Source organism: Trichomycterus rosablanca, chromosome 10, assembly GCF_030014385.1.
Source record: "Trichomycterus rosablanca isolate fTriRos1 chromosome 10, fTriRos1.hap1, whole genome shotgun sequence".
In the NCBI taxonomy this organism is placed as follows: Eukaryota; Metazoa; Chordata; class Actinopteri; order Siluriformes; family Trichomycteridae; genus Trichomycterus; species Trichomycterus rosablanca.
Window position 1 is genome coordinate 16,338,001 of NC_085997.1, and position 23,567 is coordinate 16,361,567.

Here is a 23,567-nt window from a genome sequence, read left to right on the forward strand (position 1 = left end):
GGAATCTTCTAAGAGAAAATTGATTTTGGGGTGCAGTCAGGTTTCCTAATATGACCTATAACGCTCCCTCTCTATTCATTCTTTTTAGGTAAGGCACCTAAGAAATCTGTGTCTGTATTTGTGCCTTGCTGAAGCAGTTGTATAAATAACAGTAAATCTAATCACATATCAGCTCTGTGTGTACTGAATTCGAAGCCCCCCCCCTCCACCCCACTTAGCATCCACTGAAAAAACAACTTTGCGATAACAATCTGATTTGTTCTATCAGGTCCTGGGAGTCAGTGTGATGCGAGCGACACATCCGCATCCCCGCCACATCTACATTTCAGATGAGCTCTTATCGGCTGTGTGAGAGCTTGCGCGCCTCCTCCGCACAACAGTTCCAGTGTGAATCCCACTTCAGAGGAGCGAGGTAAGGTACAACAACTTCCGTGCCCATATTTGGTCCTGACGGAATCCCCCCCGCAGTCCTCTGCAGCATCTTCCCATTCTCGACACGTTCGGGCTATACCAAGATAAATCAGCTAGGAGGGGGGTTCAGTCGTGCCGTGAAGAGCAAGTATTCATTGGCTGAGTAATGCAGTGGAAACAAAAAAAAAGAAAAAACATCTGGAGGAACACCTTGTTCCATTCAGAAAAGCAACAGCAGTTTGTGTGAATCAGTGTGGCACATAATAGACACTCATGTGCATGAGGAGAATAATGAGGCAGTAAGGTGTTTTTTAGCACTGTGCAATCGCAGCCTGAATGAAAGAACAGCCTGTGTGGGTATGTGTGGATCTGCATTTATTATCAAGCAAGATCTAAGATTTTTTTATGTATGAACAGCCTCTGACAAAATAAAGCTTTTTAAAACTTAAATACTCCAAATATTTCCCCATCTCCTAGCACACATCATCAATTTGGCACCACAATGCAGTTACATTTCAATACAGAAGTAAAAAACCCAATAGTCTAGCTGTTTCCCCGTGTGCCTGCACATGTGGCTCAAATTGGCTGTCGGTTTCATTTTTCATTTACCACTGCTTTATGCTGGTCAGGGTCGATCACACCCCGGACAGGACACCAACCCAACATGGGGTCTTGGCCATCCCTGCCTCCACCCAGATGTAAAGAAACTGTTTTGTGTAGGACATGGTCAAATTAGGGCCAGGAATAATCCGCTAGCACACCAGCACCGAAATTCTGAGCACCCGGGTTTGAATCTCGGCTCTGCTACCAGTTGGTTGTGCGCCTCTAGCAGGCACAATTGGCTAATCCCTGCATCAGACAAAAACTGACCTCCAGTCTGCTGGGTGGGAAAGACTGGATAAAGGGGAGGGGTTATCAACACTGTGTATGGACCTTGGTTGCCCAGGGCGCCTGTACAGAAAGTAGAGGAGCGCAGAGATCAGTGCGTGGGTCTACATTTGTGAAGCCGACCTCAAGAGCAAATCCACCAAAGTCTGGGAAAATAAGAAGGGATAAGTAGAACTGCACACACATCGAAGAGAGTGTGTGTCAGGCGGATTGGCTACACTAAACTGGGGCTGTACGATTTTTAGTTGCATTGTTGTAAAAAAAAACACCAAATATAGTCACCTTGCTACCAACACACATTTGACTGTGAATCGTATGTTACCTTCGGGCAATAAGCAGCGACACACTCCTGACAAAACAGGTTCATTCTTTCAGACTTGGGTGCATACTTATGCTGCTTACATATTTCTGATTTCAAGAAATCAAGCAAAAAACTTATTTGTCACATCATACACATAATAAATAAAAAATAAATAAAAAATGTTATTCTGGCATTTAAAAAAAATCATCCCATCCTAAATCAAAGTCAGAATTAAACTGCCGGTCTAAAAGCAGTTACATTAACATCCAGACAGCCGTTCTGCCAGGCTCTTTCATCTCATTCCTCAATCCTTTTCTCTGACCTCAATTGGCCTGGCGGTTAGTGCTGCCGATCTGCAATTTTAAACAGCACCACAGTGAGATTACTCTCATTACCGACTCAATCTTTGCACCAAATTAGATCCAACTTGGCGCATTAACACAGTCTAGAAGCTTCTGGGCCACTTATGTCATCATACAAATTGATGAGAGGTTTTGGCTTGAAAAGCAGGACTCACTGTCCTAGATTTGTTCTCAGAACTAAGTGAGTAATAATACAAGTCAAGAAAAGTCATAATACACCTTCTAAAAAATATATCATCGGTCCTTCTTTTACAATACAGCTAACAAATTATTAGATTTTAACACCAATTTGCGTCAAGTTTGATTCTTTTGATTCTAGCGACTATAGATACATAGTTTTTTCTGAACATTTTGTCTTGTGTTTAATTGTTTTGGCTTTTTAATGGCTCATTTGCTGTTCCTCTAATTGTATCCACCCTTTGTGTGATGTGTTTCATGCACATTACATCGACGAATGTATTGGTACACAGCGCTCAATTGTTGAATTCAGGTGGTTCATTCAGTCCCACTAAAGAAACATCACCACTGGACTCTGCAGCATTATAAACATGCTTTGTGGAGTGATGAATCATGTTCCAGGATCATGCCAGGAGAACAAGACGTGCCTGACCGTGGTGTACCAACTGTAAAGTTTGGAGGGATAATGCTGTGGGATTGTTTTTCAGAAGTTGGTTTAGGCCCCTCAGTTCTAGTGAACTGTGGGATCTTAATGCTTCAGAATGTCAAGACATTTTGGGCAATTGTACTTGTGACTCTGTGGGAACAGTTTGGGGAAGGTCTTTTCCTGTCCAGCATGACCGAAAACCATTTTTGCACAACATAATCTGTAAATCTTGCAATCATAATAGTCGATAACCAGTCTGTTCACGCTGCTACATCAGGAAGAGATTTCAAATATGTAAATGATGAGAAATGCTGCTAGTCTGGTACACCAAGGTACTCAACCTCCAGTAACCCTCAACTGATTTGATTCTGTATTCCAAAAATGCCAAAAAATTTAATTGTAAGCTGGGCAACAGGAAAGTATGCATGCTGGGCATAAGTTAACTAAGCAAACAATGAGTTAACACTAAGCATTAAATTATTTTTATACAGAAAAAAAGAGCATTGTGGCTGAACTGGCCTGCACAGATCTGCAATCTTTGACCCCCATCCAACAGCTTTGGGATTAATTAAGACACTGACTAAGAGCAAGGTCTTACTGGCTGTATGTGTTTAAGACGTAATTACTTTGCTAATTTATGAAGAATTCTAATGCTACCATCTGTTAGCAAGTTTTAGAGTAAAGTAGGCTAGCATTTGTGCCCGCTTTAGCTTTTTGCTGTATGGAATGATTTCTGCTCCATTGTTTTCTGTGTATTATGTCACACTATTACATTCCAGAATGGGGCGGCACGGTGGCTCGGTGGCTCGCCTCACAGCAAGTAGGTCCTGGGTTCGATCCCCAGGTGGGGCGGTGCAGGTCCTTTCTGTGTGGAGTTTGCATGTTCTCCCCATGTCTGCGTGGGTTTACTCCGGGTGCTCTGGTTTCCTCCCACAGTCCAAAGACATATAACCTTGTGAACTGATGAACCTTGTGTAACCGTTCCTGTCATGCATGTAACCAAAGTGCAAAACATGACGTTAAAATCCTAATAAACAAACAAACATTCCAGAACGCTGACACACCAAAAATATTTGTGTTGTGGTTCTTATTTATTTATTTATTATTTTAACATCATGTTTTACACTTTGGTTACAATAATGACAAGACCGGTAGTTACAGGTCACACAGGATACACATGATTCATCAGCTCAGGTTCAATGTCAAACACAGTCAAGGGCAATTTCGTATCTACGGTTTACCTGACATACAGTGTATCACAAAAGTGAGTACACCCCTCACATTTCTGCAGATATTTAAGTATATCTTTTCATGGGACAACACTGACAAAATGAAAAGTAGTCTGTGCGCAGCTTATATAACAGTGTAAATTTATTCTTTCCTCAAAATAACTCAATATACAGCCATTAATGTCTAAACCACCGGCAACAAAAGTGAGTACACCCCTTAGTGAAAGTTCCTGAAGTGTCAATATTTTGTGTGGCCACCATTATTTCCCAGAACTGCCTTAACTCTCCTGGGCATGGAGTTTACCAGAGCTTCACAGGTTGCCACTGGAATGCTTTTCCACTCCTCCATGACGACATCACAGAGCTGGCGGATATTCGAGACTTTGCGCTCCTCCACCTTCCGCTTGAGGATGCCCCAAAGATGTTCTATTGGGTTTAGGTCTGGAGACATGCTTGGCCAGTCCATCACCTTTACCCTCAGCCTCTTCAATAAAGCAGTGGTCGTCTTAGAGGTGTGTTTGGGGTCATTATCATGCTGGAACACTGCGTGCGACCCAGTTTCCGGAGGGAGGGGATCATGCTCTGCTTCAGTATTTCACAGTACATATTGGAGTTCATGTGTCCCTCAATGAAATGTAACTCCCCAACACCTGCTGCACTCATGCAGCCCCAGACCATGGCATTCCCACCACCATGCTTGACTGTAGGCATGACACACTTATCTTTGTACTCCTCACCTGATTGCCGCCACACATGCTTGAGACCATCTGAACCAAACAAATTAATCTTGGTCTCATCAGACCATAGGACATGGTTCCAGTAATCCATGTCCTTTGTTGACATGTCTTCAGCAAACTGTTTGCGGGCTTTCTTGTGTAGAGACTTCAGAAGAGGCTTCCTTCTGGGGTGACAGCCATGCAGACCAATTTGATGTAGTGTGCGGCGTATGGTCTGAGCACTGACAGGCTGACCCCCCACCTTTTCAATCTCTGCAGCAATGCTGACAGCACTCCTGCGCCTATCTTTCAAAGACAGCAGTTGGATGTGACGCTGAGCAAGTGCACTCAGCTTCTTTGGACGACCGACGCGAGGTCTGTTCTGAGTGGACCCTGCTCTTTTAAAACGCTGGATGATCTTGGCCACTGTGCTGCAGCTCAGTTTCAGGGTGTTGGCAATCTTCTTGTAGCCTTGGCCATCTTCATGTAGCGCAACAATTCGTCTTTTAAGATCCTCAGAGAGTTCTTTGCCATGAGGTGCCATGTTGGAACTTTCAGTGACCAGTATGAGAGTGTGAGAGCTGTACTACTAAATTGAACACACCTGCTCCCTATGCACACCTGAGACCTAGTAACACTAACGAGTCACATGACATTTTGGAGGGAAAATGACAAGCAGTGCTCAATTTGGACATTTAGGGGTGTAGTCTCTTAGGGGTGTACTCACTTTTGTTGCCGGTGGTTTAGACATTAATATCTGTATATTGAGTTATTTTGAGGGAATAATAAATTTACACTGTTATATAAGCTGCACACAGACTACTTTTCATTGCGTCAAAGTGTCATTTAGTCAGTGTTGTCCCATGAAAAGATATACTTAAATATCTGCAGAAATGTGAGGGGTGTACTCACTTTTGTGATACACTGTACAAGTCTTCTGACTGTGGGAGGAAACCGGCGCTCCTGGAGACGCCCACACAGACACAGGTAAAATATGCTTCACACAGAAAGGAACACAATGACCTTCCTGCTGTGAGGTGACTGTGCTACCCACCGAGCCACCATGCTGCCTATGTTGTGGTTACATTGCAGGTCCTGTAATTGTTTGTTTTCAGTTGCACGCTGCACTTGGCACTGTTGCCCTTGGCTTGCCCTTGGGGGGGGGGGGGGGGTCCTAAAATCTGTAAAGTTGCTTTAAAACAAATAAATGTGAATTAAAGTGTAAATCTGCCAGCTCTACAGGGCAGTGATTGCTCAGCGCTTAAGGTAGTGGGCTATTAATTGAAAGCTTGCTGGGTCAAGACCTGTCAGGTTGCCACTGTTGGACCATTAGACTTATCTGTTAACAGGAGGCATGGTGGCTCAGTGGGTAGCACTGTAACCTCACAGCAAGAAGGTCCTGGGTTCGATTCCCAGGTAGGGCGGTACAGGTCCTTTCTGTGTGGAGTTTGCATGTTCTCCCCGTGTCTGTGTGGGTTTCCTCCGGGAGCTCCGGTTTCCTCGCACAGTCCAAAAACATGCAGTCAGGTTAATTGGAGACACTGAATTGCCCTATAGGTGAATGGGTGTGTGTGTGTCTGCCCTGCGATGGACTTGCGCCCCGTCCAGGGTGTTATTGTGTGCCTTGAGCCCATTGAAAAGCCCTTAGCCCTACCAAAAGCCCTACCAACCCCTTGGTGAGCAGAAGGAGTTTAAACTAAATGCGCTGTGCGATAGGTAGCCAGCGTAACTGATATGATATAACATGATAGGAGTGATGTGGCCGATTTTCTTACCAGTAATAGAATTCTGGCCATCAATTGACCACATCTGCTAAATTCCATACAATGTACATGTACAGTAGAAAAAGCACTAGCGTTACATCAGCCCTAGTCATATCCAATTACCTAGTTCTATGTCTCATCTACTGCTGAAGACTCCTAGCCTGCACAAAGAGGGCCACATCTAACACACACCCCTTCCAACATGTGTATTATCCAACTGCTTCTTTTCACATGCTCATGATGGGTTCCCACAGGGATCAGTATCAGTTTTAGTACTGAACAGTAATAAGGAATCCCAGCCTTTGACTTGTCTATGTAAGCTCCCGGCCGAAAGCAGAGATCTCAGCAGTGGTGGGCTAGCATGTTAGACCGCCACACCGCCCACATTAACACATCCTAAAACCAGCTCTACCGATAACAGTGATCCTGAGGTCATTTGTTATGTACACATAAAGAAAGACACTCGAATGTACACTCACAAATGTTTACCTTGGCGGGGTGTATGTAGAAACCACCTGACACTAAGCTCTGCCAGCAGCATGTTTACTTTACACATTTTAAGTTACACAGGATGTAAGTGTGACTTGAAAGTACCTGTAAAAATACAGATGATGTAATGTGTGTGGCCTTTAATAAAAACACTTATGCACAGTAAGGGCATAAGAAAATTGGATATTTTCACCAGGGTAAAAAAAAGAAAATGTTACACAAGACCGAGTAGTGCTCATTATAGCCCATGATTCATGTTTTTAGTTTATGGTAGTGTAACCTGACGTGTTTGTCTGCTGTTGTAGCTCATCCGCCATAAGGCTTGACGTGCTGTGCAATTTAATATGCTAGTCTATTAAACACAGAGTTCCTTTATCCTTAAAATTTTTTAGCTATTCTCCTCTAACTTCTTTTATCAACAAGATGTTTCCTTTAACAAGAACTGCCATGCACTTGATGTTTTTTGTATCATTCTATCAAAACTCTAGAGCCAGGATTCTCCACATGCAACCAGTAACATATGAAGTGTGCTTTAAATACTATTGTTAATGATAATCCCAAACAATCAGCAGATTCTGACACACTTAATCTAGTACGTCAGGAATTCACAACCATACACATGAGGAGCAAAGTGTCTCTGTTCATGTACCTTAAAAGAAGTGCAGAGCAGAGCACCACTGACCTTAATTTGCTTATTTAAAATATTTGAACAGCAGGGACAGGGGTGTGTTGATTGCTACATGGTAATTAGTGTAAAAATCTGACCTGTGTGTTAATTAAAAAAAAAATAAAAAAATAAAAAAAGAATATAAAAGTTGAGATTATTTGTTCTGATTCATTTTAATCACGTTCTCCTCGGTCCAGGACATGCTTTCCACTACCCACATAAAAAAGTGAATTCACACGCTCAAAAAGACTGCCAGACACTATCAAGTCATGCTGGCAGATGCAAGTTGAGTCACACAGACAGGAGGCCTGGCACTACAGGAGAAGTGTGAGATTACTAAGCAGCTGCCAGGCCAACCTTTCACTCCCTCACATTCACCTACACACAAGCCGACAACAGAAAATGTGTTCTTCAAACAAAAGCAGCAGTATACTTAATGATGGAACAATATTGTGCAGTGTATGTTTGATTAAAGCAATACTCTAAAAGTTTTAAACCTGAATCTCTGTTTATCACACCTGTAGCTTAAGTGTAGGCACTACTAAATTCATGGGAAAATTTGCTTAATTTCCCGGACCTTGTTTTCCAAAAAATGCAGATTTTAAAGATTTTTAAAGAAAAGTGCCACATTTCACAGCATTAAATAACTTTTATAAACTGTGTCCATATAATCGATTAGGAGTTTTCCAAACTCAGTTACCCGAGTAGTGTTTTTAGCTGCTTTAGGCTTCGACATCTTGGACATTTGGTCTAACCGATTGCTAGTGTAACCAAGCATCTTTAAAGTTTGCTGAGTTTATAAAGAAAGAAACCAACTGTACATAGAGAAACTATCAGGAGCATTAAACCTGGCTTGTTGTTTTGGGGCACAGCACAGACTACAGAGAGATGATCACATGTGTAGAGAAGCACACTTTTCCATTGATTATGGAATCCCCAAAGGGACAAATTGCAAAACATTGTCAGCACACTACACCGCAGAAAAGTCTGTAACACTAACTTAATTGCCCTATGATTGCTAGGGCCACCTCGTATTGCATACTGCACCTCATATTTCATATGCTGCACAAATGAAAAATGCTAAACCTCTAGACACAAACCCTAAATTTTACATTTCATGGCAAACTGCATATTACACAGGAAACGTCTCATTTCACAGACCGTGGCGCAATTTTCATGGCCGTAAAGTAGGTAGGGCCTTACTAATGAAAGATTAACTAACAGTAAGACAATAATTTATATCTCTGTACTTAATAATAAATAAATTAACAAACAAAACTGGCTTACACAAACCTCCCCTAACTTAATGCTGCATTCTAAGTCTTCTTGGAGACATTCAGTTAATCAGTTTGAGGTTGTACAGCTTAAAGTTTGTACAGTTTAAAGTACATCCACAAAGTTGAATCAGTTCATCTGGACACAAGTTTGTCGTAGAGATACGTTTCGTCACTCAATCCGAATGACTTCTTCAGTCTTCATGAACTGATTCAACTTTGTGGATTTGTGTACCTGGATTATTGAGCATGCATCGACAGAGTTTAAAGTACAGCTAAAATGTTATAAGTTGCTTAGAACTACTGTGCATGCAAGCCAGCCCAAGAACATTTAGAACTAGAAGCATTCAGCAAGGAAAAGTGGGTAAACATTGTTAAAAGAACCAACATTTGCCAAAACGTTTTTTTTTATTTTTATTTGTACCCCTTTTTCTCACCTTATAGCGCATCCAATTGTTCAATTAGCATCGTGCTTCCTCTCTGTCTATGCCGAACCCTGCCCTGACGGAGGTGATTGAAGCGAACCCGTATCCCCTCCGAAACACGAGCAGCAGCCAGATGCATCTTTGCCACCCACACATTGATGAGTTTTGGCGCCACCTAGCGTTGCATGCGGAGAGACACACCCTAAGGGCACCCTCTCCCATCTCTGTGTAAGCACCTCCAATCAGCCGGCAGAGAACGCAATCGCATTCTGACAGAGAGAGACCCACATCCGGTTCTTTGTCCCACCCCCCACATGAGCAACCGGCCAATCGTTGCTCATATAGCCACTCAGCTTCGAACCGGTAAAGCAAGGCTGGATTCGATACCACGCTCTCAGAATCCAGCCCTGGTTGCAGCGCGTTTCTTTTTACCGCTGCGCCACCTGAGCGGCTGCCAAAACGTATTTTTTGTCTTTATTTTCTTATTTTATTTCTTTATTTTGGCTTATAATTTTTCTTTTTACCAGAAATGCCTGAACAAACAAAAATGTCACACATTCTAGAAATCAGTAGACCAAGATGTAAAAACACTGCGATGGCGACCAGCACACCAGCTACTTAGTCCACCAAAGTACTGACACGCAACACAACCCAAAGCTTTTCTGTCAACCCTTTCTAAGAAAAAGGATAACGAAACAGAAAGAGGCGAAAGCAGGCTAATCCTACTCTGCGAGCAAAGCTTCAAACTAAGTGAATAAATAGCTGAGATCACTGGCAGGTCTAAATACTATAAGAAGAGCCAAAAAAACTAAATAGAGAGCTCTTTTTTAGAAAGGAAGTAAGGAACGCTACACTGACCGACAACCTTACAAAATGGTTAGGCTTGGTTAAATACTATCCGAGTCAGCTGTAGCAAATTAGTTCTAATGAGCAGTGCAGCTCCTGGGATATGTAGTCTGCTTGGGACAATGGTGGGTTACAGGAATATCATTTTAAGAGAACAAGCAACATACTTTTAGCAACAACGTATACTCTCTGTTCATATACTCCACCCAGGACTAAAGGAAGACAAGCATCAAGGCTCTTCTCTGTTCTAGCACCCAAGTGGTGGAATGAACTTCCTCTGTCTGTCCGAACATCTGAGTCTCTTGCTGTCTTTAAAAAACAATTAAAAACCCACCTTTTTACTAAGCACTTGAGCTGACTTGTACTTACTTTGGTTCTAACAGGTTTTCAGCAGATTTGTGTTCTTTGACTGTTGTTTACTAAAACTTGAGAAATGAAATGTTTACTATGGAAGCACTTCTGTAAGTCGCTCTGGATAAGAGCGTCTGCTAAATGCAGAAAATGTAAATGTAAATATGCACTAATTTCTCAAATCCCCATGTGCCAGCTCATCCAGATGGGAGGACCTAATGAAGTGTTCTGCATATATCCCCAGGTCATCTGGCATCATTTATCTTCTTGCTGTGCCCTTGTGCTCTACAACTGGCACTGCCAATACTTCTCTCCTCCAAAACTCCTTCCACTGAGGGTCAAGGCAGCTTACTATTAAGGAGGTATGAGACAGGTAATGAGGAGGAAAACAATGCCCAACACACACTCTAACTGAAAAAGCAAGTCATCCCTTGGCATTCATCAATTCTACAGCTCCTTTAGGATGTCCTCATTACCTCAGCTGGCACAACCTCTTTCCAAGTAACCTCATCAGCATTTACCACAGGCTGATGAAATAATGCTCCCGAGTTGCAAACTGAAAGTCATAGCATAATTTGACATTTTCTCCAGTCTCATTGATCGTTTTAGAGCTGTACAGAGTCAGTTGCTTATGTCTAAGTTGATAAGGTCTGTGGTAGGTTCCAGTTCATAAGGTACTTATATAAATCAGGTATAAAAAAAAACAGTCTAAGGTGTCCTGACATCTAACCTGGTTACGTCATCACTTTGCACTGACAGCCTTCATTCATGCAAGCCTTTGATGCAAACCAGTCATCCAAATACATAGAAATAGTGGTGTTCGAACAAATGCTGCAGTGGTTTAATGCCTAGTGAATACTGTGCAATTTTGTGTCTGATTGTCCAGTTTTTAGAAGAGGTGCCAGAAATTCCCCTTAATTAGAGACTGCTGGGTACTAAACTCTTTACTATATTAAATAGTGTGATAAATTATTTCGTTAGCAATGTTAATGTTATTATTTTGTGCACACTGTACAGTAAATAGAGCAGTTTGGAACACAGCAATTTGCTGAATTATAACATGCACCCTGTAAAATACTTACACTGTTTATGATTACGTCACAGTGCAACCCTGATGAGCTGTCACTTTTTAAGCTCTGACAAAGCAGGAATTTCAATTTCCATACATTAAAATATAACTACATTAATTGTAGCCTTGTGTCGGGGAGGCCATATGACAGTCTCAGTTCTCTTAAGCCAGAGTGAGGCTGGTGCAGACAGCAAAAGAATTGCCATAACTGCATTGGCAGGGATTACATTGGAATAAAAAGGGGTAAAATGTCTTCTTTGGTCCATCTGAATAACTGATATAAACTGTGAGGAACCAAAACTGAGTTTGCATTGCAAAGCAGCCTTGACAGTCTACCTACACATTTCGATCATGTGTCAACCAGGTCTTGTCGGAGCGATTCATTGTCACAATTAATGAATCTTTATGAGCTAAAATACACCGACATGCTCAATACAGTCTGGATAACACTACACTATCCCCTAACATATACTAACTTTCAACCCCTAACAATCAACAACATAGTGGTTTTTAGAACGGCAAACCTGATCTGACCGGCTTACTTCTCGCCAACAGTTCACGGTTTAATAGCCTTAAGACCCAGCACAGATGTCTAAAGGATTGGAACAACATGCCTCCTTGGTATACAGAAACAGTGAGCAGGATTTTAAACATACTGGGATAGTGACGTTGTTTGAATAAGAGTGGGAGTCAGAGTAGTAGGACAACTCAGAGTAGTAAAAAAAGAGGATAAAAATCAGAGGCACAAGAAAGAAGCGTGATCTTCTCTCTGGGGTTCTAGTATTAGTCATTAAAGCTGGCAGGCATCATGTGCACATTGCCCATCTGTTTCACAAAAACAATCTTAGTTTGCATTTAGATGCCAGAGCTCAAATATATATATATATATGTGTGTGCGTGTGTGTGTGTGTGTGTGTGTGTGTAGCATAAGAAAATGTATAATAAGACAAAGACCATTGATTGCCTTTTATGGACCAGATTCTACAAGACGACTTTATACTGAGTTACTACAATAATTTCTGCAACTGTTTTTTTTTCCTGTGACTAGATAATTAAAGCATACACATACTTTTTACAACTAAAAAAATTTAGTACTTTTACAGGTGTAATGTGGGTTAAAAGATGCTGCATTAATACTATTGTAATTCATGGCATTTTTAAAGTTACTGAATTACATCTGAGCATCTGGACAACTTTTCGGTCAGAACAAGTTAACTGGGTTGTTTCTCCGACCCTGGCTTTAAGACCACTGTTTCATGTCATTTTAAATGGGTGCAGTCCAATATGGGCAAAGAGAAGTCACCAGCCACAATCATAATTACTAACAAGATATTAGGTGATACCACAGTATTAAACTACACTATGTATGTTATGTATGTATGCATATTTTAAACCATAATTAACTTTATTTGGATTTGTTTGAACAAAGAATTATGTTCCAATTATTTAATCACATAAAAACCAAACAGTTGCAGAAATAATTACAATCAATTAGATAGACAGACAGACAGACAGACAGACAGACAGACAGACAGATACTTTATTTATCCCGAGGGAAATTATTGAAAGATTTACCTAACTAGTTCTACAGTTTACAACCTGACAATTGTAGCTTGAAGTAATAAGGTATATTATGGAAAAAAAGACAGTGTCAGTAAGCAATTGCAAAGTAATTTAGGCTTGTCAAAAAGAGTGCACTGAGTTCATAATATTCAGTGTGAGCTTACTCAGGTGTGTTATACATGCTATGAATTACAAAAGAAAAACAAATGAAAAACAGAGACAGTGGCAGAAAGTACTGAATAACATATTGTATATGATACTGTATATATGTAAATATACAGATGCGACCTGGCCCAACAGTGGTGACTCACACACACACACAGACACTCACCTTGTAGACGTTCTCCGTTATGCGGTGCACCTCGTCGGCTCGAGACATTTTTGAGGTTCCAGTCACAACCATGGACAGAAATTTATTTCCCACTGAATAGAATGAAAAAGCACGGTGGGATAGAAAAACTCAACTTGAGCGCTAAGAGAGAAGATAAAGCTGCAGTGTAGCACACCCGGACAGCCTGTAAAGACAGAGACTCACAATGAGAGCCTGAGCCGGAGAGAGTGCCGGTTCTATTTATACTGAGCGGTGGGTTTGCGCGCGCTCGCGTGCGTGCTTGTGCCCACGCGCGGGGGAGAGCCGCTGCAGACACTTTCGCCGTCACTGAGAGGATGCACGCTCTGACTCCGCCCCTCTTCTCCCAAAGTTCCGCCCACCACCTGGGCCATACCATTCATGAGGCTCTGCAATAGATACTGACAAAGGCATTTATTTATTTATTTATTTAAAAAATCTCATTCACAGTCCATACCCCGTCCACACACACACACACACACACACACACACACACACACACACACACATATTAAAAAGGAAGAGGTAAACATTTCTTTTACTATCCTGATCAGGGTCACGGTAGGTCCACTAAGAGCAATACAGCAACAATAATACATATATACAGTGTATCACAAAAGTGAGTACACCCCTCACATTTCTGCAAATATTTCATTATATCTTTTCATGGGACAACACTATAGACATGTAACTTGGATATAACTTAGAGTAGTCAGTGTACAGCTTGTATAGCAGTGTAGATTTACTGTCTTCTGAAAATAACTCAACACACAGCCATTAATGTCTAAATAGCTGGCAACATAAGTGAGTACACCTCACAGTGAACATGTCCAAATTGTGCCCAAATGTGTCGTTGTCCCTCCCTGGTGTCATGTGTCAAGGTCCCAGGTGTAAATGGGGAGCAGGGCTGTTAAATTTGGTGTTTTGGGTACAATTCTCTCATACTGGCCACTAGATATTCAACATGGCACCTCATGGCAAAGAACTCTCTGAGGATGTGAGAAATAGAATTGTTGCTCTCCACAAAGATGGCCTGGGCTATAAGAAGATTGCTAACACCCTGAAACTGAGCTACAGCATGGTGGCCAAGGTCATACAGCGGTTTTCCAGGACAGGTTCCACTCGTAACAGGCTTCGCCAGGGTCGACCAAAGAAGTTGAGTCCACGTGTTCGGCGTCATATCCAGAGGTTGGCTTTAAAAAATAGACACATGAGTGCTGCCAGCATTGCTGCAGAGGTTGAAGACGTGGGAGGTCAGCCTGTCAGTGCTCAGACCATACGCCGCACACTGCATCAACTCGGTCTGCATGGTCGTCATCCCAGAAGGAAGCTGACGCACAAGAAAGCCCGCAAACAGTTTGCTGAAGACAAGCAGTCCAAGAACATGGATTACTGGAATGCCCTGTGGTCTGACGAGACCAAGATAAACTTGTTTGGCTCAGATGGTGTCCAGCATGTGTGGCGGCGCCCTGGTGAGAAGTACCAAGACAACTGTATCTTGCCTACAGTCAAGCATGGTGGTGGTAGCATCATGGTCTTGGGCTGCATGAGTGTTGCTGGCACTGGGGAGCTGCAGTTCATTGAGGGAAACATGAATTCCAACATGTACTGTGACATTCTGAAACAGAGCATGATCCCCTCCCTTCGAAAACTGGGCCTCATGGCAGTTTTCCAACAGGATAACGACCCCAAACACAACCTCCAAGATGACAACTGCCTTGCTGAGGAAGCTGAAGGTAAAGGTGCTGGACTAAACCCAATTGAGCACCTGTGGCACATCCTCAAGTGGAAGGTGGAGGAGTTCAAGGTGTCTAACATCCACCAGCTCCGTGATGTCATCATGGAGGAGTGGAAGAGGATTCCAGTAGCAACCTGTGCAGCTCTGGTGAATTCCATGCCCAGGAGGGTTAAGGCAGTGCTGGATAATAATGGTGGTCACACAAAATATTGACACTTTGGGCACAATTTGGACATGTTCACTGTGGGGTGTACTCACTTACAGTATGTTGCCAGCCATTTAGACATTAATGGCTGTGTGTTGAGTTATTTTCAGAAGACAGTAAATCTACACTGCTATACAAGTTGTACACTGACTACTCTAAGTTATATCCAAGTTTCATGTCTATAGTGTTGTCCCATGAAAAGATATAATAAAATATTTGCAGAAATGTGAGGGGTGTACTCACTTTTGTGACACACTGTATGTACTGTACAATTCATTTTCACTGTACACTGGTCATGGCCATGGGGGGTCAGGCACCATATGAAATCAGTGGGCACAGGGCGTAAATAAATCCTGCTTAGAGCAAAAACTGATTGACAGTGTATCACACACATATGTCGAGGTATCTGTTGAGTTCTTCAAAAAGAAGATCATCAACAATAGGCCAAGAATGGTACCAGTGTGTTGTTGTCACCTGTTTTAACACTAATTTGTTTAATATGCTAGTTTGGTTTTGGATGTCATCTTGCTCTCTGAATGACATCTGTCTTGCACCACTTTTAAATGTGTTGCTAAATCAGTTCAATTTCATTCTACTCTGTGGTGGGATGGTGCGTGCGTGGGTGCAGATCTACGCTGAACACTCAGCACTGCGGATTCCTGCCGGAGGAGGTGTGTGTGAGTGTGATGTAGGCGAGGGATCCCTCCGTACTCTTACGTCACGACGGATGCCACCCACACTAACTCCGACGGCCTTTGATTGAGAGCTACACACACAAGAACACGCCCTCTTCCTCACACATACAGAGTGGCCTAAAATGTCCTAAGCATCCCGAGTTCAAAAGGAAGGGGAACATTTTTAAAGGTCAAGAAACACAGGAGAAGTAATTAAGCATCCTGATTTTGTTACAACACACACAGGAATAATTAATTCCACATCATTCTAGTTGGCTTTTTAGTCTCAAAGGCAGAGGGTAAAAACAGTAAGTAAAAATAATACACACTTGTATAAAAAAAAAAAAAAAAAAAAAAAAAAAAAAAAAAAAAAAAAAAAAAAAAAAAAACATTATACAGAGGCAAAACTATGTGGACACCTACAAATGAGACATCCCATCCCAAAGACACATTAATAGCCTTTGAAACTATAATTTCTGGGAGGGTTTTGGGGGATGTCAGGGAGAATTTGTGCCAATTCAATTAAAAGAGCATTTGTGAGATTAGGCAGTAATGTTGGCTCACAATCGATGTTCTGATTCATCCCCAAAGGCCACTGCAAGAAGCCCCTACTCTAAAAATAGCACCATAAAGCTTAAATAAAGTTTGTTGCTGATCACATGGGACTTGGAAAAACACAGCAGCCTTTACCCTATGCTGATATGAAGCTAGCTTGACTGTGGACAATGTTGGCTGTGTTCCATTAGTTTCTATTTAATTGGTGTTTCTTTGTATTACCTGACCATCCAGACCTTCTTTGTATTGACCATCCAGACAAAGTTCCTCTTACTTTTGTAGTTGTCTGATGTAGTAATGGATGCAGTCAATCCAGCCCTATTTATATGAATACAGCATATTCACCAGCCAAAGTCAATCCTAGTCAATAATGACAAATTAGAAAGCAATGCCACAAAGTGAAATAACATAGCATCATTTCTACATCATTAAATTAACAAACCCTAAGTTGCTATAGGAACATTTGTGATATTTATGTTAGAAAACCTAAAAGATAGAAGTATTTTGATATCTTTTAAAATAATTAATGTGCCGCTCAGGTGGCACAGCGGTAAAACATGCTAGCACACCAGAGCTGACATTTCGAACTCGTCGGTTCGAAACTCAGCTCTGCTGTCCGGCTGGGCTGGGCGGCTACATGAACAACGATTGGCTTGTTGTTCATACAGGGTGGGAAGCCGGTTAGAGATCTCATAACTGATGCAGTTACGACCTCTGCTGGCAGCACAGAGTCGAGGAATTATGCGTTGATTAGGGTGCGGCTCTCCGTACACAACGCTGATTCGCATATGAACTCACCTCGTGCAGGTGTAAAGATGCAGTCGGCTACTGCACACGTGTCGGAGGGGGTGCGTGACAATCTTGCTCTCCTCAATCAGAAGTAGAGATCAGCATCAGTAGAGAGGAAGCATAAAGCAATCGAGTAATTATATACAACCAGATTGGGAGGAAATTTTGGGAAAAAAATTTATGTTCTGATCATTTAATCCCAAAAAACAACCACTAAAAAAATAATTGATATCCCAAGATTGTGTACTCAGGTGGTGCAACATGCTAGCACACTATTGCTTGTTCTAATCTCACCAGAGCCACTGATCAAACCAGTTGGCTGTGTTTGAGGGAAGAAAGGTTGGATGGGGGTCTCTTCCCACTGCCACTGCGACATGCGATCTCTGTAACAGAAAAAACAGGCCATCTTAAAGTAATAATTTGGACTAAAAATAAAATTCACATAGTTCTTCTTTAGCAAAAACGTAAATAATTAGTCAAGACATGTTGAGTGTTCAGTGCTTCTTTAACTTCATTCACACTATGACAATTAGCTTGTTAAACAGTTCATTCAAATCAGCAATAATGCCATAATAGAGTTGCCTCTTTCTTTGCAACTATAGCCATCACTCTTCTGAAAAGGCTTTCCAAAATATTTTGGGTGTGTCCGTCAGAGTTTGTGCACATTTAGTCATGACAGGTTTGTTTGTTTATTAGGGTTTTAACGTCATGTTTTACACTTTAGTTACATTCATGACAGGAGCGGTAGTTACTCATTACACAAGGTTTATCAGTGCACAAGGTTATATCGAACACAGTCATGGACAAGTTAGCGTCTCCATTTCACCTCACTTGCGTGTCTTTGGACTGTGGGAGGAAACCGGAGCTCCCGGAGAAAACCCACATGGTCACGGGGAGGACATGCAAACCCCATACAGAAAGGACCCGGACCGCTCCACCTGGGGATCGAACCCAGGACCTTCTTGCTGTGAGGTGACAGTGCTACCCACTTAGCCACTGTGCCGCCACATGACAGGTAAATAAAATCAAGCATAAAGCCATGCAATCTCTGTAAATACACACAGACAATTGTGAAGGAGAAACCAAAAACAGGAGTGTGGCGCAGTGGTAGAACACACGCTGTTCACCAGAGCTGAGAGCCGGATGGTGGCGCCTGCACGGAGATGGGGAAGGACTGCGGTAGGGGGTGTGGCCCTCCGTGCACAGCGCTGTACCGCACTGTGCTCGTCAAGTGTGGGTGATAAGATTGCTGTGCACATTTCGGAGGGGGTGTGGAGCAGCCTCGTCCTCCCCAATCAGGAGCAGAGTGGATGATTAACAGGTAGAGATTGGATGCGCTAAAGTAGGAAAAAGGGGTAAAAAAACCTACCATGGTGTGTAGTAGCTAGCTACACACAGGCCGAATATCAAACCTAAGCGTTGGTTAGAGTAGTGAAAATGTCAGTGCTTTTGATAGGGAATAACATAACTGGAATCCTGATCTTAACCCTAATCAACAGTTTAGTTATAATACGAAATTTTAAATATGAACTCGGCCTAAATCGGCAACATCAGTGTCAGACCTCATTAATGCTCATGAGCTAAAATAGCAGTGCTATGCTCAAAAATCTAGTTTTGGAGAAATTTAGAAAGCACACACGTTTGATGTGTCAGTGTCCATATACTTTGGCCATATTGTCTAGCAAGGTCATTTTCTTGAAACTTAGCTCAATTTATAATTCTACGATTGATTTTGAAGACTACATGTGCTTTATATTTTATACTTTATCCTTTCAACATTAAAGCACTCTAACCCACACACCTCAGTTTATTCATCTCGGCTCTATTATCTGAATGAATAACGTCCTGAAGGTCTGATTCATACTGACCCATGGTGGGGCTTTTCAGGACCACCCACTCCCACAGTTCCACCCACATAGTTACCTGCCTTCACATTGATCGCCGACTGGGCAGACTAATCCCTATATATTATTATTCAAATAAAAGCGAATCCATACGCAGTGTAAATAGAGTAAAATGACTTTAGGTGGCTTTGTGGCAGAGTGGGTGCTGCACAAGGCCTGAGGTCGATGCTTGCCTCTCATCACGTTTTCCCTATGTCCATGTCACCTGCCATGCAGAACATGGCTTGGTATAATGTTAACAGAAATTTCTATGATATGAGTTTTTCTTTCTTTTTTCTTGTTAATATAATACTTTAAATATAGAGCAGTATATATACATAATTCGGATCAAAGGTACTAAATTCTTTTCTTGGGCCCTCATCCTGAACATCTGACTTTTTTTTTGTTGTTGTTGTTGATGCATTTTCTCCCCTTTGTCCTCCCAAATTTAGCGTATTCAACTATCCAATTGCATGATCACACTAATGTTGATCTCCACCCTGTAACCACCCATGTAACTACACCTTCTGTTGTTTTACCCCGAGGTGGTTCTGACTGAAACCTTTTTACTCTCTCGAGGTTAAAGACTGCAGTGCCAACAATGCTGCTCCTACTAGATGGGATGGAAACCTGGCGTGTTTGCACCAAAAATTCAATCAGACTTTATCACAGACTAGACTGATTATACAGTGTATCACAAAAGTGAGTACACCCCTCACATTTCTGCAGATATTTAAGTATATCTTTTCATGGGACAACACTGACAAAATGACACTTTGACACAATGAAAAGTAGTCTGTGTGCAGCTTATATAACAGTGTAAATTTATTCTTCCCTCAAAATAACTTAATATACAGCCATTAATGTCTAAACCACCGGCAACAAAAGTGAGTACAACCCTAAGAGACTACACCCCTAAATGTCCAAATTGAGCACTGCTTGTCATTTTCCCTCCAAAATGTCATGTGATTTGTTAGTGTTACTAGGTCTCAGGTGTGCATAGGGAGCAGGTGTGTTCAATTTAGTAGTACAGCTCTCACACTCTCTCAAACTGGTCACTGAAAGTTCCAACATGGCACCTCATGGCAAAGAACTCTCTGAGGATCCTAAAAGACAAATTGTTGCACTACATGAAGATGGCCAAGGCTACAAGAAGATTGCCAACACCCTGAAACTGAGCTGCAGCACAGTGGCCAAGATCATCCAGCATTTTAAAAGAGCAGGGTCCACTCAGAACAGACCTCGCGTTGGTCGTCCAAAGAAGCTGAGTGCACGTGCTCAGCGTCACATCCAACTGCTGTCTTTGAAAGATAGGCGCAGGAGTGCTGTCAGCATTGCTGCAGAGATTGAAAAGGTGGGGGGTCAGCCTGTCAGTGCTCAGACCATAGACCGCACACTACATCAAATTGGTCTGCATGGCTGTCACCCCAGAAGGAAGCCTCTTCTGAAGTCTCTACACAAGAAAGGCCGCAAACAGTTTGCTGAAGACATGTCAACAAAGGACATGGATTACTGGAACCATGTCCTATGGTCTGATGAGACCAAGATTAATTTGTTTGGTTCAGATGGTCTCAAGCATGTGTGGCGGCAATCAGGTGAGGAGTATAAGTGTGTCATGCCTACAGTCAAACATGGTGGTGGGAATGCCATGGTCTGGGGCTGCATGAGTGCAGCAGGTGTTGGGGAGTTACATTTAATTGAGGGACACATGAACTCCAATATGTACTGTGAAATACTGAAGCAGAGCATGATCCCCTCCCTCCGGAAACTGGGTCGCAGGGCAGTGTTCCAGCATGATAATGACCCCAAACACACCTCTAAGACGACCACTGCTTTATTGAAGAGGCTGAGGGTAAAGGTGATGGACTGGCCAAGCATGTCTCCAGACCTAAACCCAATAGAACATCTTTGGGGCATCCTCAAGCGGAAGGTGGAGGAGCGCAAAGTCTCGAATATCCGCCAGCTCCGTGATGTCGTCATGGAGGAGTGGAAAAGCATTCCAGTGGCAACCTGTGAAGCTCTGGTAAACTCCATGCCCAGGAGAGTTAAGGCAGTTCTGGGAAATAATGGTGGCCACACAAAATATTGACACTTCAGGAACTTTCACTAAGGGGTGTACTCACTTTTGTTGCCGGTGGTTTAGACATTAATGGCTGTATATTGAGTTATTTTGAGGGAAGAATAAATTTACACTGTTATATAAGCTGCACACAGACTACTTTTCATTGTGTCAAAGTGTCATTTTGTCAGTGTTGTCCCATGAAAAGATATACTTAAATATCTGCAGAAATGTGAGGGGTGTACTCACTTTTGTGATACACTGTATGATTGTTTAAATCTTATTTATTTAAATTATCCTCCAGGCCACCCAAGAAGGATCGCTGCGAAGTCTGGTTCCTCTCAAGGTTTCTTCCTGTAATTTTAAGGGAGTTTTTCCTTGCCACTGTCGCCCTTGGCTTGCTCAACAGGGGTTTTTGGTCTATTGGTCCTGGATTCTGTAAAGTTGCTTTGAGACAATGTTCATTGTAAAAAGCACTATATAAATAAATTTGACTTGACTTGACCCTGGCTGAGGAGAGCCGAGACTGACACACACCCCCTTCGACACGTGCAGTAGCTGACTGCATCTTTTCACCTGCACGAGGCGAGATCATATGCAGATCAGCTTTGTGTACGGAGAGCCACAGCCTGATCAATGCATTATCCCCAGTCTCTGTGCAGGTGCCATCAATCAGCCAGCAGAGGTCATAATTGCATCAGTTATGAGGAATCCCTGTCTGGCTCCCACCCTGTATGAACAACAGCCAATCGTTGTTCATGTACAGTGTATCACAAAAGTGAGTACACCCCTCACATTTCTGCAAATATTTCATTATATCTTTTCATGGGACAACACTATAGACATGAAACTTGGATATAACTTAGAGTAGTCAGTGTACAACTTGTATAGCAGTGTAGATTTACTGTCTTCTGAATATAACTAAACACACAGCCATTAATGTCTAAATGGCTGGCAACATAAGTGAGTACACCCCACAGTGAACATGTCCAAATTGTGCCCAAAGTGTCAATATTTTGTGTGACCACCATTATTAGCACTGCCTTAACCCTCCTGGGCATGGAATTCACCAGAGCTGCACAGGTTGCTACTGGAATCCTCTTCCACACCTCCATGATGACATCACGAAGCTGGTGGATGTTAGACACCTTGAACTCCTCCACCTTCCACTTGAGGATGCGCCACAGGTGTTTAATTGGGTTTAGTCCATCACCTTTACCTTCAGCTTCCTCAGCAAGGCAGTTGTCATCTTGGAGGTTGTGTTTGGGGTCGTTATCCTGTTGGAAAACTGCCATGAGGCCCAGTTTTCGAAGGGAGGGGATCATGCTCTGTTTCAGAATGTCACAGTACATGTTGGAATTCATGTTTCCCTCAATGAACTGCAGCTCCCCAGTGCCAGCAACACTCATGCAGCCCAAGACCATGATGCTACCACCACCATGCTTGACTGTAGGCAAGATACAGTAGTCTTGGTACTTCTCACCAGGGCGCCGCCATACATGCTGGACACCATCTGAGCCAAACAAGTTTATCTTGGTCTCGTCAGACCACAGGGCGTTCCAGTAATCCATGTTCTTGGACTGCTTGTCTTCAGCAAACTATTTGCGGGCTTTCTTGTGCGTCAGCTTCCTTCTGATGACGACCATGCAGACCGAGTTGATGCAGTGTGCGGCGTATGGTCTGAGCACTGACAGGCTGACCTCCCACATCTTCAACCTCTGCAGCAATGCTGGCAGCACTCATGTGTCTATTTTTTAAAGCCAACCTCTGGATATGACGCCGAACACGTGGACTCAACTTCTTTGGTCGACCCTGGCGAAGCCTGTTCCGAGTGGAACCTGTCCTGGAAAACCGCTGTATGACCTTGGCCACCATGCTGTAGCTCAGTTTCAGGTTGTTAGCAATCTTCTTATAGCCCAGGCCATCTTTGTGGAGAGCAACAATTCTATTTCTCACATCCTCAGAGAGTTCTTTGCCATGAGGTGCCATGTTGAATATCCAGTGGCCAGTATGAGAGAATTGTACCCAAAACACCAAATTTAACAGCCCTGCTCCCCATTTACACCTGGGACCTTGACACATGACACCAGGGAGGGACAACGACACATTTGGGCACAATTTGGACATGTTCACTGTGGGGTGTACTCACTTATGTTGCCAGCTATTTAGACATTAATGGCTGTGTGTTGAGTTATTTTCAGAAGACAGTAAATCTACACTGCTATACAAGTTGTACACTGACTACTCTAAGTTATATCCAAGTTTCATGTCTATAGTGTTGTCCCATGAAAAGATATAATGAAATATTTGCAGAAATGTGAGGGGCGTACTCACTTTTGTGATACACTGTAGGTGCC

At 42.5% G+C, this 23,567-nt stretch overlaps 1 protein-coding gene across 5 annotated transcripts in view; it reads right to left on the reverse strand.

Annotated features, from left to right (window-relative positions):
• The window catches only part of baiap2b (BAR/IMD domain containing adaptor protein 2b), a 71,379-nt gene extending 57,910 nt beyond the window's left edge, over positions 1 to 13,469 (reverse strand). For all 5 annotated transcript variants that reach the window (XM_063002886.1, XM_063002887.1, XM_063002884.1 and 2 more), the window contains exon 1: positions 13,290 to 13,469. In XM_063002886.1, coding sequence (XP_062858956.1) covers positions 13,290 to 13,361 — 72 coding nt within the window. In that variant the 5' untranslated portion in view covers positions 13,362 to 13,469. The remainder of the gene's footprint in view (positions 1 to 13,289) is intronic.
• Positions 13,470 to 23,567: the final 10,098 nt, after the last annotated feature.